This window comes from Gopherus evgoodei, chromosome 6 (assembly GCF_007399415.2).
Source record: "Gopherus evgoodei ecotype Sinaloan lineage chromosome 6, rGopEvg1_v1.p, whole genome shotgun sequence".
NCBI lineage: Eukaryota > Metazoa > Chordata > Testudines > Testudinidae > Gopherus > Gopherus evgoodei.
In genome coordinates this window covers 70,978,730-71,001,746 of record NC_044327.1, presented here as the reverse complement: position 1 = coordinate 71,001,746, position 23,017 = coordinate 70,978,730, and the positions used below count along the sequence as shown (strand labels likewise).

The window sequence follows — 23,017 nt, the reverse complement described above, 5'->3', positions numbered from 1 at the left end:
ATCAGTCCCTTCTTCTTTGCCTTTGCTGCCTAAAATTTGGATTTGCATCTCAATAATTTCTTGGCTGTAGACTCCTCCTCTCTCACCTCCTTTTATCTCTCCTCCATAGGGTGGGGCACATTTGCTGGGAGAGCATGTGACCTACGTTTTCTGTCAATAAATAGAAGACTTTAGTCTCGAGAGCTGTATGCGTGGCACCTTTCACAAATATTAATTTAATGTAAAAATACTTATTTTTTGAAAACAATGGACATCTAAAAAGATAATAAATCTGAGTGAGAGGAAAAATACCTGAGACAGGGCAGGAGAAAAAAAAGGGTGAAAAAGTAACTCCAGTTTTCAATCTCCCATGTATACCACATATGAGCCATAGGTGCTGCCATCCATGGATACAGACAGGCAGTTTTGTTGCTGTCATATAAACACTAATACGATTAATTTTCAACTCCAGTTTGGGTCCTTTTGCTGCTATTTTTCTCTGTGTAGCATCAGCAAAAGTTAACTAATGAAAACACTGTTGATTGTTTAGATTTCCTGTAAGGATCAACTGCAGGATGCATTACCTCATAAGACGTAATAAGCATTTTACAAGATCCGGCTCCATAGGATGAACAATCAATGGACAGCATTTGGGATAGTCTGAATCAGGACAAGTTATGGATTCGTGTGTGTGAGACTAGTCTCTGGGTAAGAGCATGCAACCTGCTGGTCTGCCAACTGCAACTTATGCATCACATCAGTGAACGGTATTTTTTTTTATTTATCAATGAGAGGAATTCAGAGGAAATGGAGGAGACCCAGGAGTCAGTAGTTTTTTAAACATAAATTGATAAATATGTCCTGTAGCAGTGGGAGGCATGAAAGGTGCACAGAAGGAATCAGATTGTATGCTGTCTGTAAATAATGTGGCAGCTCCCTGACTGTGATGATAAAGCTCTGAGCAGGAATGAAGAACAAATACAAGTGGTATCTCTACAAGCAATGGGTCAGACCTAAATCTATTTATAGCTAAGCCTTTTATATAGAGAGCTTATGCTTAGCAATGAATACCCCAGGCCTGTATAAGAGAACAAAGGACTGGATGTTTGTCAGACTGAAATGCTGTGAAAGGTCCACACACAGTAGGCAGAAGATTTCTTTCTTATTACAATAATTGGAATCTGAATATATCGCCCCCCCCCAAAAAAAAATTAGGATAATTTAAAGGACTCTTTCTCTCATTCTGATTCTGTATTGAGTGTATGTGCAATCAACAGAGAGCATGCACCATATTGTCTGATTTTCAGATACCTACAGTTTTTATATTGCTGTTTACAAACCTGTCATCTCTGTAATGCACAGTCCCAAAATGGAGAGGCGAAGTGGAGGCTGCTTTGGCATTTTGGAAAGTAGAGGGCTACCTATGTTAAAGCTACCTGAAAATTGCTCTGTCCAATTAGGAAGTGATTTCACTTAAGCTTTATTATTCCTAACTGCGTAATTTTCCCCTGTTCTGTACAGCCTGGGAATGACTCAGATATAAATGAAGCAAAAGAAAGGAGACCTGCCTTCATTTGGTCAGAGGCATGTGTCTGTCTGTGTGTAAATGTTGCTGATACTGAGCACTGTTCAGACCATAAAGAAACAGAAATTGGATGCTTTCAAGGTATTCTGAACAAGAAAGATGTTGGGAGGGTAAATCTACTAACACAGGCATCCTGTAATAAAGACAGCTGCACACTGGCTAGCAACAACCATCCAAGAAACAAAGCAAAACCATTCCACTGAATGAGGGGGAGACCTAGATTAGGGTCCTCTTGGTTGGAACAGGTGCTTTATAACTATCTATATGGCATCTAGCTACCACAGAGTTCAATGTATTAAATATATCTTACATAGGGAAAAGAAGATAAAAATTGAGATGGATTGACATAGGCTTTGTAATAGAGACAGACATGATACAACATCTTTCACTCAAGGCAAGGTGATGTAATACTTGTTTATTAGACTGGGCTCTAATCACCTTTATTGGCTGGAAGGAGATTCTATTGTTGTGAAATGCACAATCCACTCTTTCTGCTCTCCCCCACCCAATACTCAAGCTGTCACTCAGTCACCCTGTGCCTCAGGGCTTCCTATAGGCACTAAATCTGGGAGCCTACAAAATGCAATTTTTAAAAAAACTGTGCTATATATAGCCAAGGTGACTGATACAAAGTGTATTGTATTCCCCTTTGCTGAGATACTGGGAGTTCAGAGAGACTCCTTAGTGAAGGCAGCAGTGTGCCTACTGCAGGTTTCTCTGTAGCATGTTTCAGAATACTACAACTGTGAAAAAAATATATGGAAGGCCAGAATTGTGAGGTTTGGGCTTTAAGTGCCAGAGTATTTAAATAGAACAGTGGTATCAGTTTTTATTCCTCTGTTTTCATCTTTACTCATGTCCTGGCCCTTCCTAGATCATAGAATTATAGAAATATATGTAGGGATCAAGAAGTCATCTAGTCCAACCCCCCACGCTGAGGCAGGATCAAATATACTTAGACCATACCCTAACAGTATGGGTGCAGCACCCCCTGTCTTGAAGTGGTTTCCATCATACACAGGGTTTACAATTTGGTTCAATGGCTCTCAGCACTTTCACTATAAAAATTGTTCCAGCACCCCAGCCTAACAGGTGTCTGTCCAACCTGTTCTTAAAAATCTCCAGTGACAGAGATTCCACAACTTCCCTAGGTAACCTGAACTATCCTTATAGTTACATTTTTTTCTTAATATCAAATCTAAATCGCCCTTGCTGCAAACTAAGCCAATCACCTCTTTTCCTACCCATGTCACTTGTCTTTAAATCATCTCCAAAATTTGTCCCTTTAATTAATCTGTGTTTTGGTAATTTCCTAGCCTAATTACCAAAGCCTCCTTCTCTCCACCGTCCATTTTGTCAATTTTCCCACCTCCTGTCCATCCAAAATGTTCCCATCAAGATCATCTTCCATATTTTAAAAAGTCTGATTACAAAGTTCCACACCATTCTGAACTGGTGGCATTGAGAAAGCAGATGGAATAAATGAAAAGGTAATACAGTATGAGCAAGTGAAGGGCACTAACTCACTCTGTACTATAATTCAAGTGGTCTGTAATTTCTGGAAATGCCAATTAGTTTCTTCTGGAGACATATATAAATGCCACATTTTCACATTTGAGGATGGTCATCTTTGTATCTCCCAGTATATTGCAGTTTGAATTCATTTTAGTTCAGTCTCCATTTCAATTACCTGCCTGTCTGTCTGTCTCTCTCTCCTTCCTCTTTTCCTACATGTGCTGATGGTAAAACTCTAGGCAGTAGATATTAAGGACATATCAAGACACTATAGATTAGTGTTTTAAGTTCTCCATTGTTTTAAATACATGTTTTCTGTTGGTTTCTCGAAATCCTATAAAGTCCACTTTTTTTCTTTCTAGAATCATGGTGTCACATGCTCTATTTTCTTTTAATCTTTTTTATTCTGTGACAAATTGATTATAAACCCAAATTGTCAAAGTCTTGAATTTGGAAGTTATTTTCAGTAGTTTGGTAAATTCTTGTATGATCCTCCATCAACATTTTGTTTGTATTCAACTCCAGTGTGTGGAGCTTCTTGTATAATAAATAATTGGAATGACTTCTTCAAATCTGTGAGATCTGTACTCTATTGTTGGTAGAAACCAAACATTTCCATGATGGGGAAGAAGAATTGCATCCCATCACTTACCCAGGGAATCAAAAATACTGTGTATGTAGTTCATTAACAAAAATATACCAGCTATAAATAGAGGAATACAGATTCCACAGACTTAACATCCTTTGGGATATGTGTGGGTTAATTTGTGCCTAGTAGAGTAGGGGAAGAGAGAGTTTAAGGGTCAGATTTGTAGAGCTTTTTAGATGCCTAAAGATGCAGGTAGGAGCCCAGAGAGATTTTAAAAAGCACCCAGGTGCCTAACTTCCCAGGGGAAGGACCTGGAAGCAATGGATCAGGTTCTCAGCATAAGTAATTATAACTCCATTGAAGCCAATGGAGCTGTAGCAATTTATGCTGAGTATCTAGCCCAATGTTCCTACTCTGACCCTGATACTGCAAACATGCCCATGAATAGACCCTGTTGAATCCAATGAGATCACCACTTGTATAAAGCTACTCATATACATAATTGCTTGCAGAATGTAGGCCAGTGACATCTCTCTGAAGGGAAGACAAAATGGCCTTGCAGGCAATGTGACTGAAATCTATTGCAATACATATCATTTCACAAATGTGTGATAAGAGAGAATAAGTCTTCAACAACCACCATATGGGCAAATTATTAAATAAACAACTGCATGAACATCAGGGCAATTAGTATAACTGTTGGTTTTTTTAATTCTGTAGGATGGAAAAGCAAATTTCAGGTTGGATAACTTCTGTATTTGACCTACATGCCTGTAAAATAGAGCTGAAGGAGGACATCCTCCACCTCTCAGTGTTTGCTGATATGAACTAAAACAAGAGCTGAGCTCAAAAATGCAATCTGTACCCCACCTGGTGTAAACAGAGGATCCAATTCTCTTCTCACTTACCTTGCTGCAAATCTGGAGTAAACTAGTTGAGGTCAGAGGAATTACATCAATGTAAAATTTATATTTTTGTGATCAGAACCTGGTCCTAATTATACTTAGAAATTGGTAAATCCAACTAATTTGTTGGAAGGAGATATGAAAATGGACCCCAGAAAGTACTTTTGTCCTCTGTGTATTATTTTAAAGAATTCTTACATCCACTAAGTAGAAGAATCTGTCTTCATCAGTGAGCTGAGGAAGAGGACATAATATTTCATGCTTTATCTTATAGTTGACATGGACATATAATTCTTGAGTAAAAATGAGAGCGTAATTTGTAATTCTCTTGGAAAAGAGAGAGGGATGAGACAGACTTATCTATTGTTCTTCCCTTCTCCTGGCAGAGATCATACCCAGAAGAAATTACACTGCCAAAAGGCCTTATTCAGATCCCACTGACTTCATTTAGAAACTGGATCTATCAAAAAGTGATGAAGTGCCTTATTAGGAAGACCAGATTGAAAAGGTACCTATGTTAAGAGCTCTTCAAAGGACCATCAGACCACAAGAAGCAGTTGAGAGGGATTCATGTTTTTTAGGTGTTTAAAAATAGTTTAAATAAATAAGTATTGCAACATTGTACTTTAAGGTGTTCTTTGGAGTAAAAAAAAAGAGGGAGGGCTGATGGTTGTCAAGAACTGTATGAACTGATGCAGCATGTGTCCCTATGGTACAAAGACTGCTAAGGTAAGAAGATGAATAATAATTATTAATACAAAAGATTCATGTGGTGCTCTAGATTTACACACCCTTTCCTAACACAGGTAAAAGCATGTCTCCTGTCCCAAAGAGCCTACCATCTAAACATAAGGTTTGTATTATTCAGATAAGAGTTTTCTTTGAGGCAATAAACAAGGCAGGAAAGGTTGTGAAAAAAGCAACATTCTTTAAAATAAATCAGGTATTTAGAGGAAAAATATGGAGTCTTTATGTGGTCAAATACAAATGACAGTAACAATGAGGTACACTTTCTTGTCACTAGTTCATGTTAGTTAGAACTCTACCTGATAGAGCTGCCAAGGAGTACTGAGTAGCTGTTGAGTGAGAAAAGAAGATTGTGTAGAAGGCATGACTACAGTTTCTTTAGTTCCAAAGGGCAGAGATGAGTGAACTGGTTTGGATGAAATAAGAAACTTTCCACATATAAAAAAAACAACTGTAACTCAATAATAGTACTTAACTCAGTTCAATCCTGGTGAAGGTTTTGATATGGTTTGATACTTTCTTTGTCTGAGGCCAGAAGAAATAATTGGAGGAAGGCTGAGATATTTCTGGATTCCCCTCAACTGGCCTACTAGCCATTCCTGGAAGCAGGGTGGGAGGGTGTATACTGGAAAGCAGTGACTTTGAAAAAGATTTGGTAGGTGCAGTGGATAATCAGCTGAACATGAACTCCCAATGTGATTCTGTGGCCAAAAGTGCTAAAGTGATCCTGGGATGCATAAACAGGGGAATCTCAAGTAGGAGTAGAGAGGTTATTTTACTGCTGTATTTGGCACTGGTGTGGAATACTGTTCAAGAGACACAGTTCAAGAAGGATGTTGATGAATTAGAGAGGGTTCAGAGAAGAGCCTCTGGAATGATTAAGGGATTAGAAAACCTGCCTTATACTGATAGACTCAAGGAACTCAATCTATTTATCTTAACAAAGAGCAGGTTATGGGGTGACTTGATTACAGTCTCAAAATATCTATATGAGAAAGAAATATTTAATAATGAACTCTTCAGTCTTGCAGAGTATAACGTTAGCTAATGGCTGTAAATTGAAGCCAGACAAATTCAGACTGAAAATAAGGCATCAATTTTTGACTGAGGGTAATTAACCATGCAAACCATTTACCAACGGTTGTAGTGGATTATCCATCACTGAAAATTTTTAAATCAAGATTGGATATTTTTCTAAAAAATATGCTCTAGAGATTATTTTGGGGAAGTTCTATGGGTTGTGTTACATTGGGGGTCTGATTAGATGATCACAATTGTCCCTTCTGGCCTACAGGTCATTGACTGACAGGGCAATGGGGAGGGAAGACATCCTCCCTCTCCCAAGACCTAGAGAGGGCCTACCATGCTGTTACCTTCCCCTGCTAGATTATTATTATTATTATTATTTGTATAGTGATGGCTTCTGGAGACCCCAGTCAAGAGAGAGGCCCCATTGTGCTAGTAGTTGTACAAACACATAGCTTGACACCCTTCCCCCACGAGGTAAAAATCTATTATGCAAGAAGCAAGGATAACAAAAGAACAGGGGCTTATGAGAGGGTTAACAAAATAAGATTATGCAGTTGCATAGGTGAGCTATGTGTACAGTTTGATGGGTCTGAATCATTTAGAAGATTTTTGTTTTATTAATAATTAACTAAAGTCTGCTAGCTCTAATTGCCCTCTAGTGTAACCATTACTAGTTGGTTAGTGTTTGATAGGAATCTCAATGGAGGCAGAGAAAAAGGCCTATCAGGTTGCCTACTGACAATGCCAGGAGAAAGAAGGTACAGCAGGCTCTCCCTGCAATTGTCCGAGGGGGTAGCAGAAAGCAGGATCAAGAAAAGCAGGATCACATAGGAGAAGCCATGGCCTCTTGGGGAAATGAGTTTTGTGGGGAGGAGGTTTGAAGGATCTTTCAAGGATGGGATTGTTCAAATGATTGTCCAAACTACAAAAAATAAACCTGAACTCAGACCCTTTTTTGAAGTTTTCCCCCTCACTCTCTGTGAGGTTTGTTCAACATTCCACACCGAGAATCCTACTTTATATGCAAACTTCATAAGGATGGTGACTGAAGGTTGTTGCTCTCTTAGTGTAACTACCAGAAGTTAATCAGTCCCGAATAGAAAATTAATCCTTTCTAGAGCAGTGGCAGCAAAGAGTGGGTGGTTGACTCTGAATCTGATCAGTTTCAAATATGAATTTTCAGTGAAAATAAAAATAAACTCTGCTCCAGATATTTCAGAAAACCCATCCTTTTTTTTTTTAGAAGCATAGAATCATAGAAGATTATGGCTGGAAGAGACCTCAGGAGGTTATCTTGTCCAACCCCCTGCTCAAAGCAGGAACATCCCCAACTAAATCTTCTCATCATCTTATACTCGTGTTTTGAATGTGAGCTCTTGTATCTATGGTAAAAATTTTGAAAAATGATTTTTTTTTTTTTTTTGCAAAAAGTGCCTGCTTTCCATGGATTTTTTAAAAATTTTTTTGTCAAAAAAACAATACCTGAACACCAAAATATTTCTGTTTGAATATGCTACCATGGTACTGCATGGGAGTTGTCATTTGGTTTCCTCATGTCTCCATTCTCCTCTATGGGCTGTGCTCCTCAGCTGAACTATATGTTCCATTATGCACCATAGCCAGGGACTCAGGTTATATATTGCCTCTGCTCAACAAGAGGAGAGACTGTGGTGCGTTATGGGAGATGTAGTCCAATCCTGAAGCCTAACCTATTCAAATGGAAGCAGGAGGTACCACGGCATTTCTGAATCAAAATATCTTGATTTCCTCCCACCCCTTGAAAAGGAGAAATTTCCACAGAAATCACTTCCATTTTCTATCTAGGCCTAAAATATTAATGTAAAAAAATGGCTAAACAATAAAGTAGACATGCAATATCTTCTGCTACTGCCAGGACAGGTATCAAGTTACTATTGTAACTAGGGTGACTAGGTGTCCGGAACACCTGGTTGAAAAGGGATCCCTGGCGGCTCCGGTCAGCACCATTGACTGGGTCATTGACTGTCTGGTTGATTGTCTGGTAGCAGGCTCCCTGCTAGCATCTATGCTGTGCGGCTCCCAGGAAGCATCCGGCATGTCCCCACTCCAGCTCCTAGGCATAGAGTCAGCCAGGGGGCTCTGCACACTGCCTCCGCCCCAAGCGCCACCCCCAGAGCTCCCATTGGCTGGGAACTGCAGCCAGTGGGAGCTGTGGGAGCAGCACCTGTGGAGAGGGCAGCGTGCAGAGCTGCCTGGCCCTGCCTCCATGTAGGAATCAGAGGGGTGACATGGAAAGCACCATCTAGAGCCTGCACCTCTGAGTCCCCTGGCACCCCAACCCCCTGCCCTACCCTAATCTCCCTTCCACCCTCCGAACCCCTCGATCCCAGCCTGGAACCCTTCTTTACCCCACACCCCTCATCCCTACCCCTACATCAGAGCCTGCACCCCCACCCAGCACCCTCACACCACTGCATCCCAACCCCTGCCCCAGCCCAGAGACCTCTCCTGTACCCTGAACCCCTCATTTCTGGCCCCACCCCAAAACCCGCACCCCCAGCCCAGAGCCCGAACCTCCTCCCACATCCCAACTCCCTGCCTCAGCCTGGAGCTTTCTCCCATACTCCAAACCCTTTGGCTCCACCCCCAGCCCAGAGCCCCAAAAATCTGTTCCGAGTCACACCAGTTTACATTGGAGTAATTCAAATCTTTATGTAAAAGCATAATAAATATCTGCTGTCAGATGTTACCACATGAAGGTGCAAACTGCACTGGGACCAATGCCCACCAGGAGAATTCAATGTAGGTGGTATTTCTTCCACTTAGGGCTCCATGGGAGTTCTGCTAGCTAGTGGAGGCAGCTGAGGAGATGTGCTGATTCATAGCATCTCTCCATCCCCAACTGCTTTGGCAATACGCCTTCCCTGGCCTGCAGTGTACATATTTTGGCTGGTGGCTGAGGGGTTCTGGTGCTATGTGCTGCTGCATTCCTACTCCCATGAATTGACTTTCCATTACAAGGGCCTATGCCAGGACTATGTTGGTGGAAGCTGGCACAGGCCCTGGAATAAGTTCCCAGAGAAGACTGTTGAAGCCTAAAGCATAAATTAGTACAAAATGGAGCTAGATTTGTTTCCTTAGAAAAATGGGATTAAGGGTTGCAATTATGCAAGAGAAAAAACCACCTACACAAGAAGGTACAATTACGATAGATCAGTTAAAAGCATATATGTGTTTGGAACAGTAGACTTTTTCCTGTTCCTAAAAGTTCTATACCGTGGGCACAAGTTAGAATGCTGCAAAAGGGACCACAGTTTCTGGGTGATTGCTTATCTGTCTGAAGTTGACATATTAGTTCTATGTAAAGGACATTTTATAAAATATTTGAGAACATTAGGAACAACCGAGAACATGAAGAGTTGAATTCATCCCTGCATTATTCCAGTTTTATGTCAGTAGTGCTTCAGTGATTTATCATTCAGAAGGTGTGTAATGTACATCTGAGAGAGGGTGCACTGGAGGGGAGGAGAAATGGTAGTAATAGGAAAAGCAACTGAAAGGAGGATGTATGTTAGAGAGTGGGGCTTGCTGTATATTGCATCTTCCTATTATTTTCTGCCTGCTATGCCTCTCATTGCACCCCTTACTGTATACATTACACTTACGTTGCACATCCATTGACTGCCAATTCACTGGGAATTACTCTAATTTATCCCTTGCATCTACTTACAAATATTTTCTGGCCAGCTGACACCATCATTTATGTTATTTGGCCTAGAGACCACTCTGAAAGTTGGGTTTACTCCAGAGTGAGGGATGGATAGATTCTCAGCTGGTGTAACTCAGCATGGCTCCACAGAGCTAAGGCTCTAGCCCTGAATTTGACCCTCATATCTTCCTGCATTTAATTTTGCTTTAAAAGTGGGGAAACTAATGTCTGAGCTCATTGAGGTGTATCTTTTTATAAGCTATGAAGTGTTTTACTATAAAAGACCAAAAATAGACACACTTAGAAATCAGTATATTGAATTTTGGAAGCATAACTTTCTGCTTGAGTAACTTTGTTGCAAAGTTACATAAGGGAAGGGACTGGTAATGTGTCATTATATGCAGCACCTACTAAAGCGCCTTGCAAATTGTGCTATAATAGGATTGTGTAACAGATGAATTCAGCTGCTCTTCTAGGCATAGCAACTCTGAAAAATATCCGTTATCAAAATACTCCATCTGCTGGATACAGGTTGAAATGCAACCATTGGAACCTTTAGGAACTGTCCAGCAGTATTTAAAATATAGAACTTCTGTTACAGTGGTGCTCCGGGTAAGCAGATTAAAAGGAAAACTGTAATTCATGTTAAAGATTTTTGAATCTCATCATATAATTACAAAGAAGAAGAAACTTAGAAGCACTCATATATTTATATTTGACACAAACAGTAAGCCACCATCTTGCCAGTCTGCTGATTTATGCCTAGATTATGCCATTAAGAGACAGCATGTAAGAGTGCATACAGAGGTCCACATTGTGGTGGAAGTCTCGAGAGAACTTTTGGCCAGTTCAAACATTATCCCTTATGGGGCACCATCTGGCTTTCTTTTTGGGGATCCTAGTGCTAACTGTGACATAAATTTTATGCAGTACCTGTACATCCGAGCCTTGCTGTTGCTGGCCCCTCCACAATTTTGCACTTGTGTGCAGAAGTCCCATGCTCATGGCTAATTTTAAAAATATTTATCTCAGTAGGTGGGTCTAGAGCTCCTGCACTTCTAAAATTACCACCTCACTTAATGTCTCTCTGAGTCTGTGTTCTGTCTTCGTTCATAACACACTGTAGAACCCTAACCACAAGATAGAATTAGAATTCACCAAAGCCTAACATTGCTATTCTTGAAGTAATGTCTTCAAAGGAGTTGCATGGGTGTAAATGAAGGTAGAATTTGGCCATGAGCTTGAAGTGAAGGAGCCTCCTGTTAACCTCTATGCAGAAAATACCTATCCAGATGATAGCAGTCCTAGGCATTAGATGTCAATATATCTGAGCACACTTCCATTACATGTTTGAGTACAACACTGCTGCACCTCTCCACTGTAAACTATGGCACTGTTTGCTTTCTCATCACACCCTCTTCTCCTTACCTTCTTGTGTCTGTAGTAGTGAAGGCAGCCATCATGTTTCAGCACAAACCATCTCTTCCTCCAGCCCTTCAGTATCCCTGAGTGAGTTCTCTTGTGCAAATATCCTCGACATGTTGGCCTGGGAGTGTTGGGGCAGCGGCTAATGTCTGATCCAACCAAGAGGGTCAAGATATCAGGGCCTGAAATTTTTCATTACAAATATTTGAGAGTGGAGAAGAGATGGAAATAACAATTAAACTAAACTAAAAAGTGTATCCTCCTTCCTTGTAGAAATATAAAACAAGGAATGAACAGAAAAAAAATCTGAACTCATTTTGTACTGGAGACAGCACTGTACCTTCAGGACCCAGTTTCCAAAGAAGCCCCTGAAGTTAGGCCTGCACATTTTTCACGTGTACCTCAATGAGGTTGCAAAACCTACATTTGAGGGGAAAAGCTGGTAACTGCATATATACCTGAAGGAGACACAATCCAAATCCAGATTTGTATGCAGAAATGTTAGTTCACACAGAAATGTTGTGGGTGCAGCTTAGGAAGCTCCTGTGAAACTGTAGCTTTTAATCTCTTAAATATGTTCCTTGGGAATTCTTTCTTTGCACATAGGGGTCCTCCTGGATTGCCACAACTTCTGTCTCAACCATCCTCCAGGCTATGCAGTATTGGATATGTGTCCCATGTGCACTGTCCCTGCCCTCCCACCTGCTCCTTAATTGGCTGATGGGAATTGCTCAAAAGTGATGTTAGACTGCTAGGCTAACTGAAAATACATTTTCGTGATCAGATTCTCCTATGCTCCTATGATACTATTTTACAATAACCATACAATACCTTGATGCTATCAGCACATGTATGTATTTACCCCCCAAAGACCTGAAATTCTTATTACACAGATGGAACTTCTAAGCAGCACCAGCACAGACAGCAATCCCTAAAAAAACCTTGAAAGCTATGACTATGACACATTTTCATTTGCAAAATGTTTGCTGTTAAGGCTGCATCTTTTTATGGTGACAGTTGATGTTGGAAATACTGCTGTTAAGCCAAAATTTAGACCATGGGGAATTTTCTTGGGTGAGTTAAACATCCCTCCAGCCCATGAACAGAAATTTATCCAGGAAATAACTGGTGCACATTTAAATTTAACAGTATGAATCAGTCCTCTATATTTAAAGAACTTGCTATATGTCAAGATAATTTTGACACTGTTTTGTAAAAACATTTCAATTTACTGAATTTTCCTTGAGTCCCTATAAAAATCATATGTGGGAGAATTAAAAAGACTACAGCAGATTGACTCTCAACATGCAAACATGAATGTATTTTGATTTTAGTCACTACTGCTACAGGAAAAAATATGAATGATTATTATCACTGACAATTTGTTTCTGCAAAATGCTGTGCCCTGAAGTAACTTTTCTGTTGTCCATCCAAGATCTGGGTCCCCAGTAACAAAGATATTGCTAATGGGTGCATAGAACCAGACTGTGAATTTTCCCCGTGAGGAAACATCAGACATAAATAGCATATTGGTGTCTCAGAGGCCCCTGTCAACAGACATCTCTCTTTGAGGCATGAGTCCCAAAACCCATATCACAGAATGTGCTCTTTGTCACATGACATTTTAGCTCAGGTTTTAATGATAGAAGTAGATAAAATTAGCATCTAGAGCAAGGATAAAATTGGGGTCTTTTATCTAAACCATATCTTTATCCTGTCATCAGGATATCTTTATTGTACCATCAGGTTCCAACTCCACTCATATCACACCCCTGATGTCAAACTCAGACACCCACAGAAAGTAGAGACAGAATACAAAGTTTGTCTTCTTTCTAAATATTAGGAGAAATCAAGCTTGCAGTGTTTTCAAACATCACAGGAGTGGAAATTTTAACACTTGTCTGAGTTCCTTTCTGTGATTTGCTACCTCTCTCTCTCTCCTTTTAATTACAGAATGTACTCACTAACAATGAGACATTTGCAAAACATTCTTCTGAAGGGTATAAACAATGCAGACATAAGAACATAAGAATGACCATATTGGGTCAGACCAATGGTCTATCTAGTCCAGTATCTATTTTATGACAGTAGCTGGTGCCAGAGGCTCCAGAGGGAACAAACAGAATTAGGGCAGTTACTGAATGATCCATCCGCTGTCATCCAGCCTCAGCTTCTGGCAGTCAGAGATTTATGAACCCCCAGAGCATAGGGTTGTGTCCCTGACCGTAACAGCCATTGATGGACCTATCCTTAATGAATTTATCTAATTCTTTTTTGAACCCAGTTATACTTTTGGCCTTCACAACATCTCCTGGCAACAAGTTCCACAGGTTGACTGTGTGTTATGTGAAGAAATACTTCCTTTTGTTTGTTTTAAACCTGCTGCCTATTAATTTCATTGGGTGACCCTTGGTTCTTGTATCATGTGAAAGGGTAAATAACACTTCCTGATTCACTTTCTCCACTCCCGTCATGATTTTATAGACCTCTCTCATATCTCTGTTCAGTAGTCTCTTTTCCAAGCTGAACAGCTCCAGTCTTTTTAATCTTTCCTTGTATGGAAGCTGTTCTATACCACTCATCATTTTTGTTACCCGTCTTTGTACTTTTTCTAATACTAATATATCTTTTTTGGGATGGAGTGATCAGAACTGCACACAGTATTCAAGGTGTGGGTGTACCATGGATTTATATAGTGACATTGTGATATTTTCTGTCTTATTATCTGTCCCTTTCCTAATGGTTCCTAACATTGTTAGCTTTTTTAATTGCTGCTGCACATTGAATGGATGTTTTCAGAGAACTATCCATAATCACTTCAAGTTCTCTTTCTTCAGTGCTAACAGCTAATATAGATCCCTTCATTTTGTGTATGTAGTAAGGATTATGTTTTCCAATGTGCATTACTTTGCATTTATTAACTCTAAATTTTGTCTGCCATTTTGTTGCTCAGTCACCAGGTTTTGTGAGATCCCTTTGACAGCATACTACCTGCTCAGACAGATCTTTAACTTGTGCCATTTATCTTTTATCCCAATATTTTGTTTGTTTAAACAAAATTATCTGTTTTCAAACAAATATTATAGTCTATTCCAGAAAAGTCCAAAATATGTCATAGCAGCAATATTCTGAAGCAAATTGTTAAAATAGTTTTTAAATTCAGCTTCTCTTTTTTCTCATTCTTTAACTGTAGAGAATTTGTTTGGTAAACTGAGTAAATGAGAATAATTTTGCCTGTTTGTCCATTTCCCCATATGTTTTGGCAAGGCCTAGAAAAACAAGCGACTCTACACTCAATTTAGAGGGTCGACATCTTAAATTGCTAATTAAGTTTTCTATAGTGTCTATTCACCATCATGTCCAATTGCTCTCAGTACTGTACAATTATCCTGTCTCATGGAATTAGTGATGAGGTCAAGCTTACCCTTTCTTGCCAGATTTGCAGCTTGTGAATGTGGCATGCTTGTGACGTCCGTTCCATTGACAGACAACACAATATCCCCCACCTGAAGCCCTGCTTCCTCAGCCGCACTGTCTAGAAGCAAATAGGAAAAAATTATTTTATTTAGGGAAGGTACCACAATGCATATAATTCTGTTACATTAGAAATACTGTTTGTATTTTGAATTATAAACTTCTCTAATATTTAACAGAAATCTTGTTTCTCTTAAATATGAGGGGACTTGACTCCCCATACCTGCAGATATATATTGCAGCAAGTTCAGCCACTCTTCAAACACAATTCTTTTGTCTATATGTTCATGAACTCAGGGAACACATGAGTCAGATTTTTTAAAGTGGACTATACCTGGTCTGTAAGGTTTTTATTATGCAAAGGACTCAGTGAAGATGCTGGGATCTATCTGTGCTGAGTTCCTTGGAGAGCCTAACTTTGTACCCCTAAAGTTCAATGCCTGTCTCCCTGATATGTAATCATGAAAGCTATCTGCATACGCTAATTTGTAATTTTACATGTGGAAAATCTTGGGCATAAAATCTTGGGTACACACATTTTAAGGCCCTTTTGAAAACGCGCCCACACACACACACACACACACACACAAAATTTTACAGCATCTCTCCCTTTACAAGACAGAGTATAGGACTGTTTAGTAAACATTCAATAAAAAATAAACCTCAGAGAAAGCCCATGCTTAGCCTAAGATGATGCATCTTCTCACAGAGATTTTTTTCCTCCATCTTTTTTTAATTTTTAATTATTGTACCTTGTCCTGTGGGCATGAAACTATATGAAACACTTCAGAATCAAGAAGCGAAAGGGGGGATTTTTAATTTACTTTCAGAAGAAAAATATCATGCTGTGCAAACATTTCCATTTGAGCAAGTCAAAAATGGTTTTAAAAATATTATCATTATTAATACAGTAGAACTTCTTTTAGATAAAATCTTCATTGTCCAAAATAGGGTTTTAGCCTTTGCCACGAAACATTTACATAAACATTCACACTCTTACCTGAAATCCCAACCAGCAGAATAAAGATCATCTCCCCTACTAGATTGGAATAAATAAGGTTCTGTGGTACTACACATCTAACAAAGGGCTGAGGCAGGGGGTGCTGGAACAACTTTTATAGTGAGGGTGTTGGCCATTGAACCAAACTGTAAACCCTCTGTGTAATGGAAACCACTTCACGCCAGGCACAGCAGCATCCCCAGCACCCCTAGTTCCAGCACAAATGGGCTGAGTGTACTCGAAGAACAGGCTCCCATTGACTGCAACGGGCATTGGATCAGGCTTCTCTATACCAAGGGCTAAATCCTGCTTGCCTTATTTCTGTCGTTACCCCTTTGTTTGGGGACTACTTATGTGAGGAAGGCTAACAGGATTCTGCCCTAAATATTTTAAAACTCTTTTTCCTTTAAGAGAAAAAGCAACTGACACATGGATAGTAAAATTGTGGCTGCTTCAGAACTGTTATGGGATTACTTATTTGTTTATACATTAGTTCCTGAAAACCACACGTACAAAAGGCTCATGCAAATGCCAGCTAGGAATATAGGAAAAGTTATATAAGCAGAAAATATGCTCCATTTAGGTACACTAATGCCTAATCACTTAAATTCTACCTACTTGTGCCTCAGACTTATTTTTCTTCTTTTCAGCGTGTGATTAAGCATTCCCAAATGTACCATGCAAAAACGTTCTTCAGAAAAATCACTCTATGCTCTTATTGTTGAAAATACGTATAATTTTAAATTACCCAAGCACCATCATTTAGTAAATGTGAGCCTACAATATATTTCAGAGGCTGTTTATAAGCAGTGGGGAGCAAATTAGAAGGTTAATGGTAAGTAGTAGACACAGCAGTAGCATGAGTCTCTACCAATTTCAGAAAAATAAACTCAGATTATAGATCAGCTGTGTATAAAATGGCAACTCAGCCATTTTGAGTTGTATCAGGCTAGAAGATGCCATGCAAGATTTTACCAGTTGAAAGGTCATTTAAGCCCACCTCTCTCCATCAGTCTTCTATTTCAAATGTTAAAAAAAAATCATAAGGGTTTCACATGCTGTTCCTTAATACAATTAATCACATTCTGAAGAAACAGAATTATAAAGCAATCTGGCCTTAAAGACTAGTCTTTTTTTTTTTTTTGCAAACAACAAAAGTGTTTTAAAAAACCAAGTTAATAGCAGAGATAGATAATTTACAGTAGCTATTTAATTTTTCAATTTCTTTTGCTATACACAGCATTAGTGTTACTTCTCTATGTATCATCCATGATGTATGTATTCTTCAGGCCAAAACTGTCCCCTCATCCTAGCCCCAGATACCTTACATAAACTCTTATTATGGGTTACATTCACTGATGGAAGAGGCCAGGAGGAATGTTTCTGCAGAGCAGAAGAAGGCAGAGCTATTTAGTACCAGAGACCTTTTCTGCTATGTTCATGGTTCTGTGCATCGGCTTCTCTATACTCCATTTCTTTCTTGCAATCCTGATTTTTTTCTCCAGTGCAGTTTTAGTATGATACTGTTTGGTAGCACTACACAGATTGACTTGAATTTTACTTTTTAAGGGTTCTGTATGGTCAACAGATTTGCAGCCCTCTGAGGTTCAAACTCTAAAGCCTATATAAACTGGCTGCATGTCGGGCCATCATATTCAGGAGACAAGACAGTTTGGGATGTAAGGCCAGGAAAAAAACCCAGCTGTACAGTTATTCTTGGTAAGGGCTTGTCTACACTTACATTTTATAGTGCTCTAACTTGCTGGTTCAGGGGGGTGAAAAAGCGCTAGTGTGGACAGGTTCTGAGCACTGGGAGCCGTGCTCCCAGCACTCGGCACTATTCCCCTCATGGAGGTGGATTACCAGGAGTTCTGGGAGAGCGTGACCACACTCACTCTTCAAAGTGGTCCCATGGCAGCGCTTTTAAGTTTCTAGTGTAGATGTAGGCTGTGGCTACACTTGCAGATGTAGAGTTCCAGGAGTTACACTAGCCCTTGGAGACAGCAGCAGGGAAAGCGCTGCCGTGTGTTCACGCTGTCAGCTGCAAGTGCAGTGGTGTGGCCACATTAGCAGCTCTTGCAACGCCACAGAGAGCAGTGCATTGCGGTAGCTATCCCAGTGTGCAAGTGGCTGCAACGTGCTTTTCAAATGGTGGAGGGAGTGTGACAGGAAGTGTGTTGTGTGTATGTGGGCGGGGAGAGACAGTGTGTTTGAGGGGCACAGAGTGTGTCAGCATGCTGTCTTGTAAGTTCAGACAGCAGCAGGGGGAAACCTCGACATCAGCCCTCACCCTCCGCCTCTCTCTCTCTCACACACGCACAAACGGCTGCCTCTGCAGCAGGAGCATTCCACAGTAATGGTTTGCTTTGTGTCCTGGAGCAGATAAGCATGCCGGCTGTCAGAAACGGAGCTTTGAAAGGCGATATCTACATCCCTGCAGCCCAATTCAAAACAATGACAACAGTGGCCCCTTGACTTCAAGGGATTATGGGACGTTTCCGGAGGCCAATCACAGCGCAGTAATACAGCATGTCGTCCACACCGACACCTGGGCATTTCAGCCAGGGCGCAGCAAGCTCTTGTGGACATGGATTACCAGAGGTGCTCCAGCCGTGTAGTCCAGGTGCTCTAAGTGCCTTGCCAGTATGGACACCTCAGGAGTTAGGGTGCCTGGGGCTGATTTAATGCGCTCTAATTTGCAAGGGTAGCCAAGCCCATAGTCTCCCTCCATGCTAATGGGGCCACACAAACAGGGGATAGTAATATGCCCAGGGCCAGAATAACATTTATCGTGTAGCATGCGGGAGGAGCAGGAACAGATACTGGATAGTCTTTCTTTTCTCCCCTGAGTTTCTGCTGTTTCATGTGGGAATAAGGAACCTCTTCTGTGCCTCGTCTGGTGGCTGGAGGAACTCCTACATTCTTGTGCAGTAAAGAGCTACCCACTGCCAAACTGATGTTTGTGCTACGAGCAGAGTGGGTAGGACTTGCACAATTAAAGGAATTTTTTCTCCTGTCCCTTGTTAGGCCTTTTGAGGCTAGATTTCACCAATCGTTAACTTGTTTTTTTGTGCATCTCGTCTTCGGGATTCCTGCCCGAATGGAAGGCAACTGGGGAAGATCTGTCCCATGCTATAAATTGGGGGAATGTTCTTATCATAATCAGTGCATCTTCTATGTCAGTCCCAAGGGTTTAGTTGCCATTTATGGCAGTCAGACTAGCAGAGTTTCAGACCCCATCTTTGGGAAGAGGGTTGATTCAGGCAACTACATACAGCAGAAACTGGCTTTATTTGGCCACTTCTAAAGGGGAAGAATTCCTTCCAAATAAGGAGGGTGATAGCATCTGTGCTGTGAGACTTGTGGAGCTCACAGCTGACTAGATTCCTTAGATAGCTTGCCACAATCAATTCATGGATCTTGTTAGCTTGTTTTCTTGAATACTATGTAAGTCACTTTGGTATATTTTCATAATAGAAATTAACATGTACAGGCACCACTTACTAGTATCCACTTCAGTCACAAGGATGGGCTTTGAGAACTGGATTCGGAATCCCCAGGGGTAATCACCAGTTCCTTTTGCAATCCTCACTGTTCGTTCACGAACTGTAAAGTAAAGAAAAGGATTGACCTCAAAGACTCCCTTTATCTTTGCGAATCAAACCCAGTTGAACAAATAGACGCACACTTTTAAAGCTTGCCATCGAAGTTGCATCTGCAAAATATGGGCTGAATTCTTGAACAAGTATAACTCCATCTCTTCCCAGGGCTATCATTCTTTTTTCATGCGGAAAACCTATTTATCTTCCGGAGATGTGTCCCTTCTTCCTCTTCGTGGCCTCTTTTCCCCTCCTTTCTCGTCCATAACCCCCAGTCTGACTCTCCACGGCCTTGATCCTACATTTGGAGCTGCCAGCACAGACCCCTTTAAAGTCAGTGGAATTCAGCATTGATACAGGAATCAGCCTCAATGCGAGATCAGGATCTAAACTTCTATTCAAATCCAAATCTGTCTCCCCAATAGCAATTGAAAAGGGATAGTGTTAAGTGGAACTTACACATCTCAGAAGGTCTGATTTATTAGGAAATGTTATACTGACGAGTGGATTAAAAATATCCTAGAATGCACTCCTTAGAACTTCAGCTTATAGTAGCTTGATTCCTTCACCAAGTATTTGTTTAATGGGAACCCATATTAAATTATTTATGATAGCTTCAAAGGTTACTTTACATTCAGGCAAATTGACTCTTCATGTGTTAAAGGAGGGTAGACACTGCAATAAATATTGTAAATGGTGCGCTTTGGGAGAAATTCTAAACGTTTATGCCTTTTTGAACTTATTGGATTCCTCCACTTCCTGCCCTCAGCATCAGTGTTTGGGGCTCTGCCCATAGCTGGAGTTCTCTCAGCATGACCATACATCCAGAGAACACCTAGACACACTGTGAGGACACTTTGTACTTGTAAGGTTAGAATGCTTACCTGCTACTGGCCTAGGCCTTTTGCTGAGACATCTAGGGCTATTATCCGGACTGCTGTCATCCCCTCTGAAAATCCACGAAGCTGAATGAAAGTTCTCTGTGTAGAAACCTCTCTCCTCATTTTCACTACAGAGACTCAGATCCACTGAACGGGCTTCCTCTGAGTTTACTGGGAAGATACAAATGGGAATAATTTAGTTTCACTGCCAAATTTAAAAAATGCCATATGTGTAAAAGGAGTGGCAGCAAAGGATGGAGAATACTTGACACTTTATCATGCGAGAATGAGGATGGAAAAGGAAAAGGATTTTAAAAAATAAGGTTGTGTTCTTTTTTGATTCTTTGTTTATGTATAAAGACATTCTGAAAGATTTTTATTTTTTCCTGTATCAGGTAGGATGGGATTGGTTCATAGAAAAGACAAAGTAAGGGACAGGGGACATTGAAATCGGGCAGGGAGGAGGGGAATATATGAGAAAGAGGGTGAAGCTGACTATGAGTGGAAGGATGCGGGAGAGGGAATTGGAGCAAATAGACAATCAGCAAAGGAGAAAGAATGTCCAAATGTCCTATAACAGGGGTTGGCAACCTTCAGCACATGGCCCATCAGCGTAAATCTCCGGCGGGCCGCAAGACATTTTGTTCACGTTGACCATCCTCAGGCACAGCGCCCCACAGCTCCCAGTGGCTACGGTTTGCTGTTCCCAGCCAATGACTGCCTAGGAAGGAGTACTGCAGAAAGTACTGCCTAGCTGCGAAATGACTGCCTAGGTAGGAGTACTGTGGAAAGAGATCTGGGGGTCATAGTGGATCACAAGCTAAATATGAGTCAACAGTGTAACTCTGTTACAAAAAGAAGCGAACATCATTCTGGGATGTATTAGCAGGAGTGTTGTAAGCAAAACACAAGAAGTAATTCTTCTATTCTACTCACACTGATTAGGCCTCAACTGGAGTATTGTGTCCAGTTCTGGGCACCACATTTCAGGAAAGATGTGGATAAACTGGAGAAAGTCCAGAGAAGAGCAAAAAAAATGATTAAAGGTCTAGAGAACATGACATATGAGGGAAGAATTAAAAAATGTGTTCAGTCTGGAAAAGAGAAGACTGAGAGGGGACATGATAACAGTTTTCAAGTACATGAAAGGTTGTTACAAGGAGGAGGGGAAAAAATGTTCTTCTTAACCTCTGAGGATAGGACAAGAAGCAATGGGCTTAAATTGCAGCAAGGGAGGTTTAGGTTGGACATTACGAAAAAATTCCTAAATGTGAGGGTGGTAAGCACTGGAATAAATTGCCTAGGGAGGACATGGAATCTCCATCATCGTCTAACCTACTCTTAAAAATCTCCAAACACCTGTCAGGGATGGTCTATATCCTTAGTCCTGCCTTGAGTGCAGGGGACTGGACTAGATGACTGCTCAAAGTCCCTTCCAGTCCTATGATTCATATAAACTGTTGTGGCTTACAGAACAGGTCTGAATTTGGCCTATTATGTGCACACCTTTCTCTGCAGTCTTATTGGTTAGGAAACTGAGTACAGTTTCTGGAAATTTGGTATTATGATTCAGTACTGGAGGTGCTTGGAAACTGCAAAACAGCAGGCGTGTGTGGGAAGGAAAAATCAGGAGCTAAAATAAGTGTCATCACTCAAACAATGATTGAAACGTTTGACTGCCTGTAATATTTTTAGTACTGTTGTAGCCATGTTGGTCCCAGGATATTAGAGAGACAAGGTGGGTGATGTAATATGTTTTATTGAACCAAATTCTGTTAGTGGAAAAGACAAGCTTTTGAATTTACACAGACCTTTTGTTCAGGTCCGGGAAATGTACTCAGGGTGTACTCATTTCTGAGACCTGAAGAAGAGGTCTGTGTAAGGGCAAAAGCTTCTCTCTCTCACCATCAGAAGTTGGACCATTAAAAGATATTTTAAAAAGATATCACTCACCTTGTCTTGCTATTATAAGTTTGGCTCTTTTACAAAGATAAATCATTATATTTACTTGTCCCACACATATAGGTTTATACTCTGTATATTTACTGACTGTTACACTTTAGTCCAAATTTGAATAAGTTTTTAATTGGACTCAGTGTTACATTTGTACTCGTGCAGGTTTCATAAAAATATAATTAATGACTCTCACACATAGTATATCCCACTCCAAGTCAATACATTTCTATGATGACTTCTGCTGATCCTTCTTATTAAAAAACACAGCAGATTTATAAATATTGTAAGTGGCGTATTACAGTACACAGTATTTTTATGTGACTGTCTTCTTGTGTCAGATTTTTGTTGCCTTCTCTTAATACACAACATTACTTTGACTGTGGAATGCCAAAAATAACAATAAACATTGACCCACAAGTACACACCAACTTACCTTTGTGTTCTCCTCTTGACCACTGATTTCCCATGTGTATTCAGTGCATTATCTCTGTGAAAATCCTGAGATTCTGAGCCTTTAAAGCATAGTGATCGTTGTTTATGTTCCACTGGATAATGTGTTTAAAATAGGGAGTTTCTTAGGAACAGATCTGATTATGTGGATGAGTGATTCACTGGTCATTCAGTTACAAAGACAGCACTAATCAG

The 23,017-nt window shown here is 40.4% G+C and overlaps 1 protein-coding gene across 1 annotated transcript in view; it reads right to left on the bottom strand.

Annotated features, from left to right (window-relative positions):
* The window catches only part of LOC115653958, a 47,601-nt gene that overhangs the window by 11,749 nt on the left and 12,835 nt on the right, over nucleotides 1-23,017 (bottom strand). Inside the window, exons 4-7 of the mRNA XM_030567789.1 lie at nucleotides 20,420-20,587; nucleotides 19,441-19,542; nucleotides 14,887-14,997; nucleotides 11,466-11,644 (exon numbers count right to left, since the gene is read on the bottom strand). Of these exons, the coding sequence (XP_030423649.1) occupies nucleotides 11,466-11,644; nucleotides 14,887-14,997; nucleotides 19,441-19,542; nucleotides 20,420-20,587 (560 nt within the window). The remainder of the gene's footprint in view (nucleotides 1-11,465; nucleotides 11,645-14,886; nucleotides 14,998-19,440; nucleotides 19,543-20,419; nucleotides 20,588-23,017) is intronic.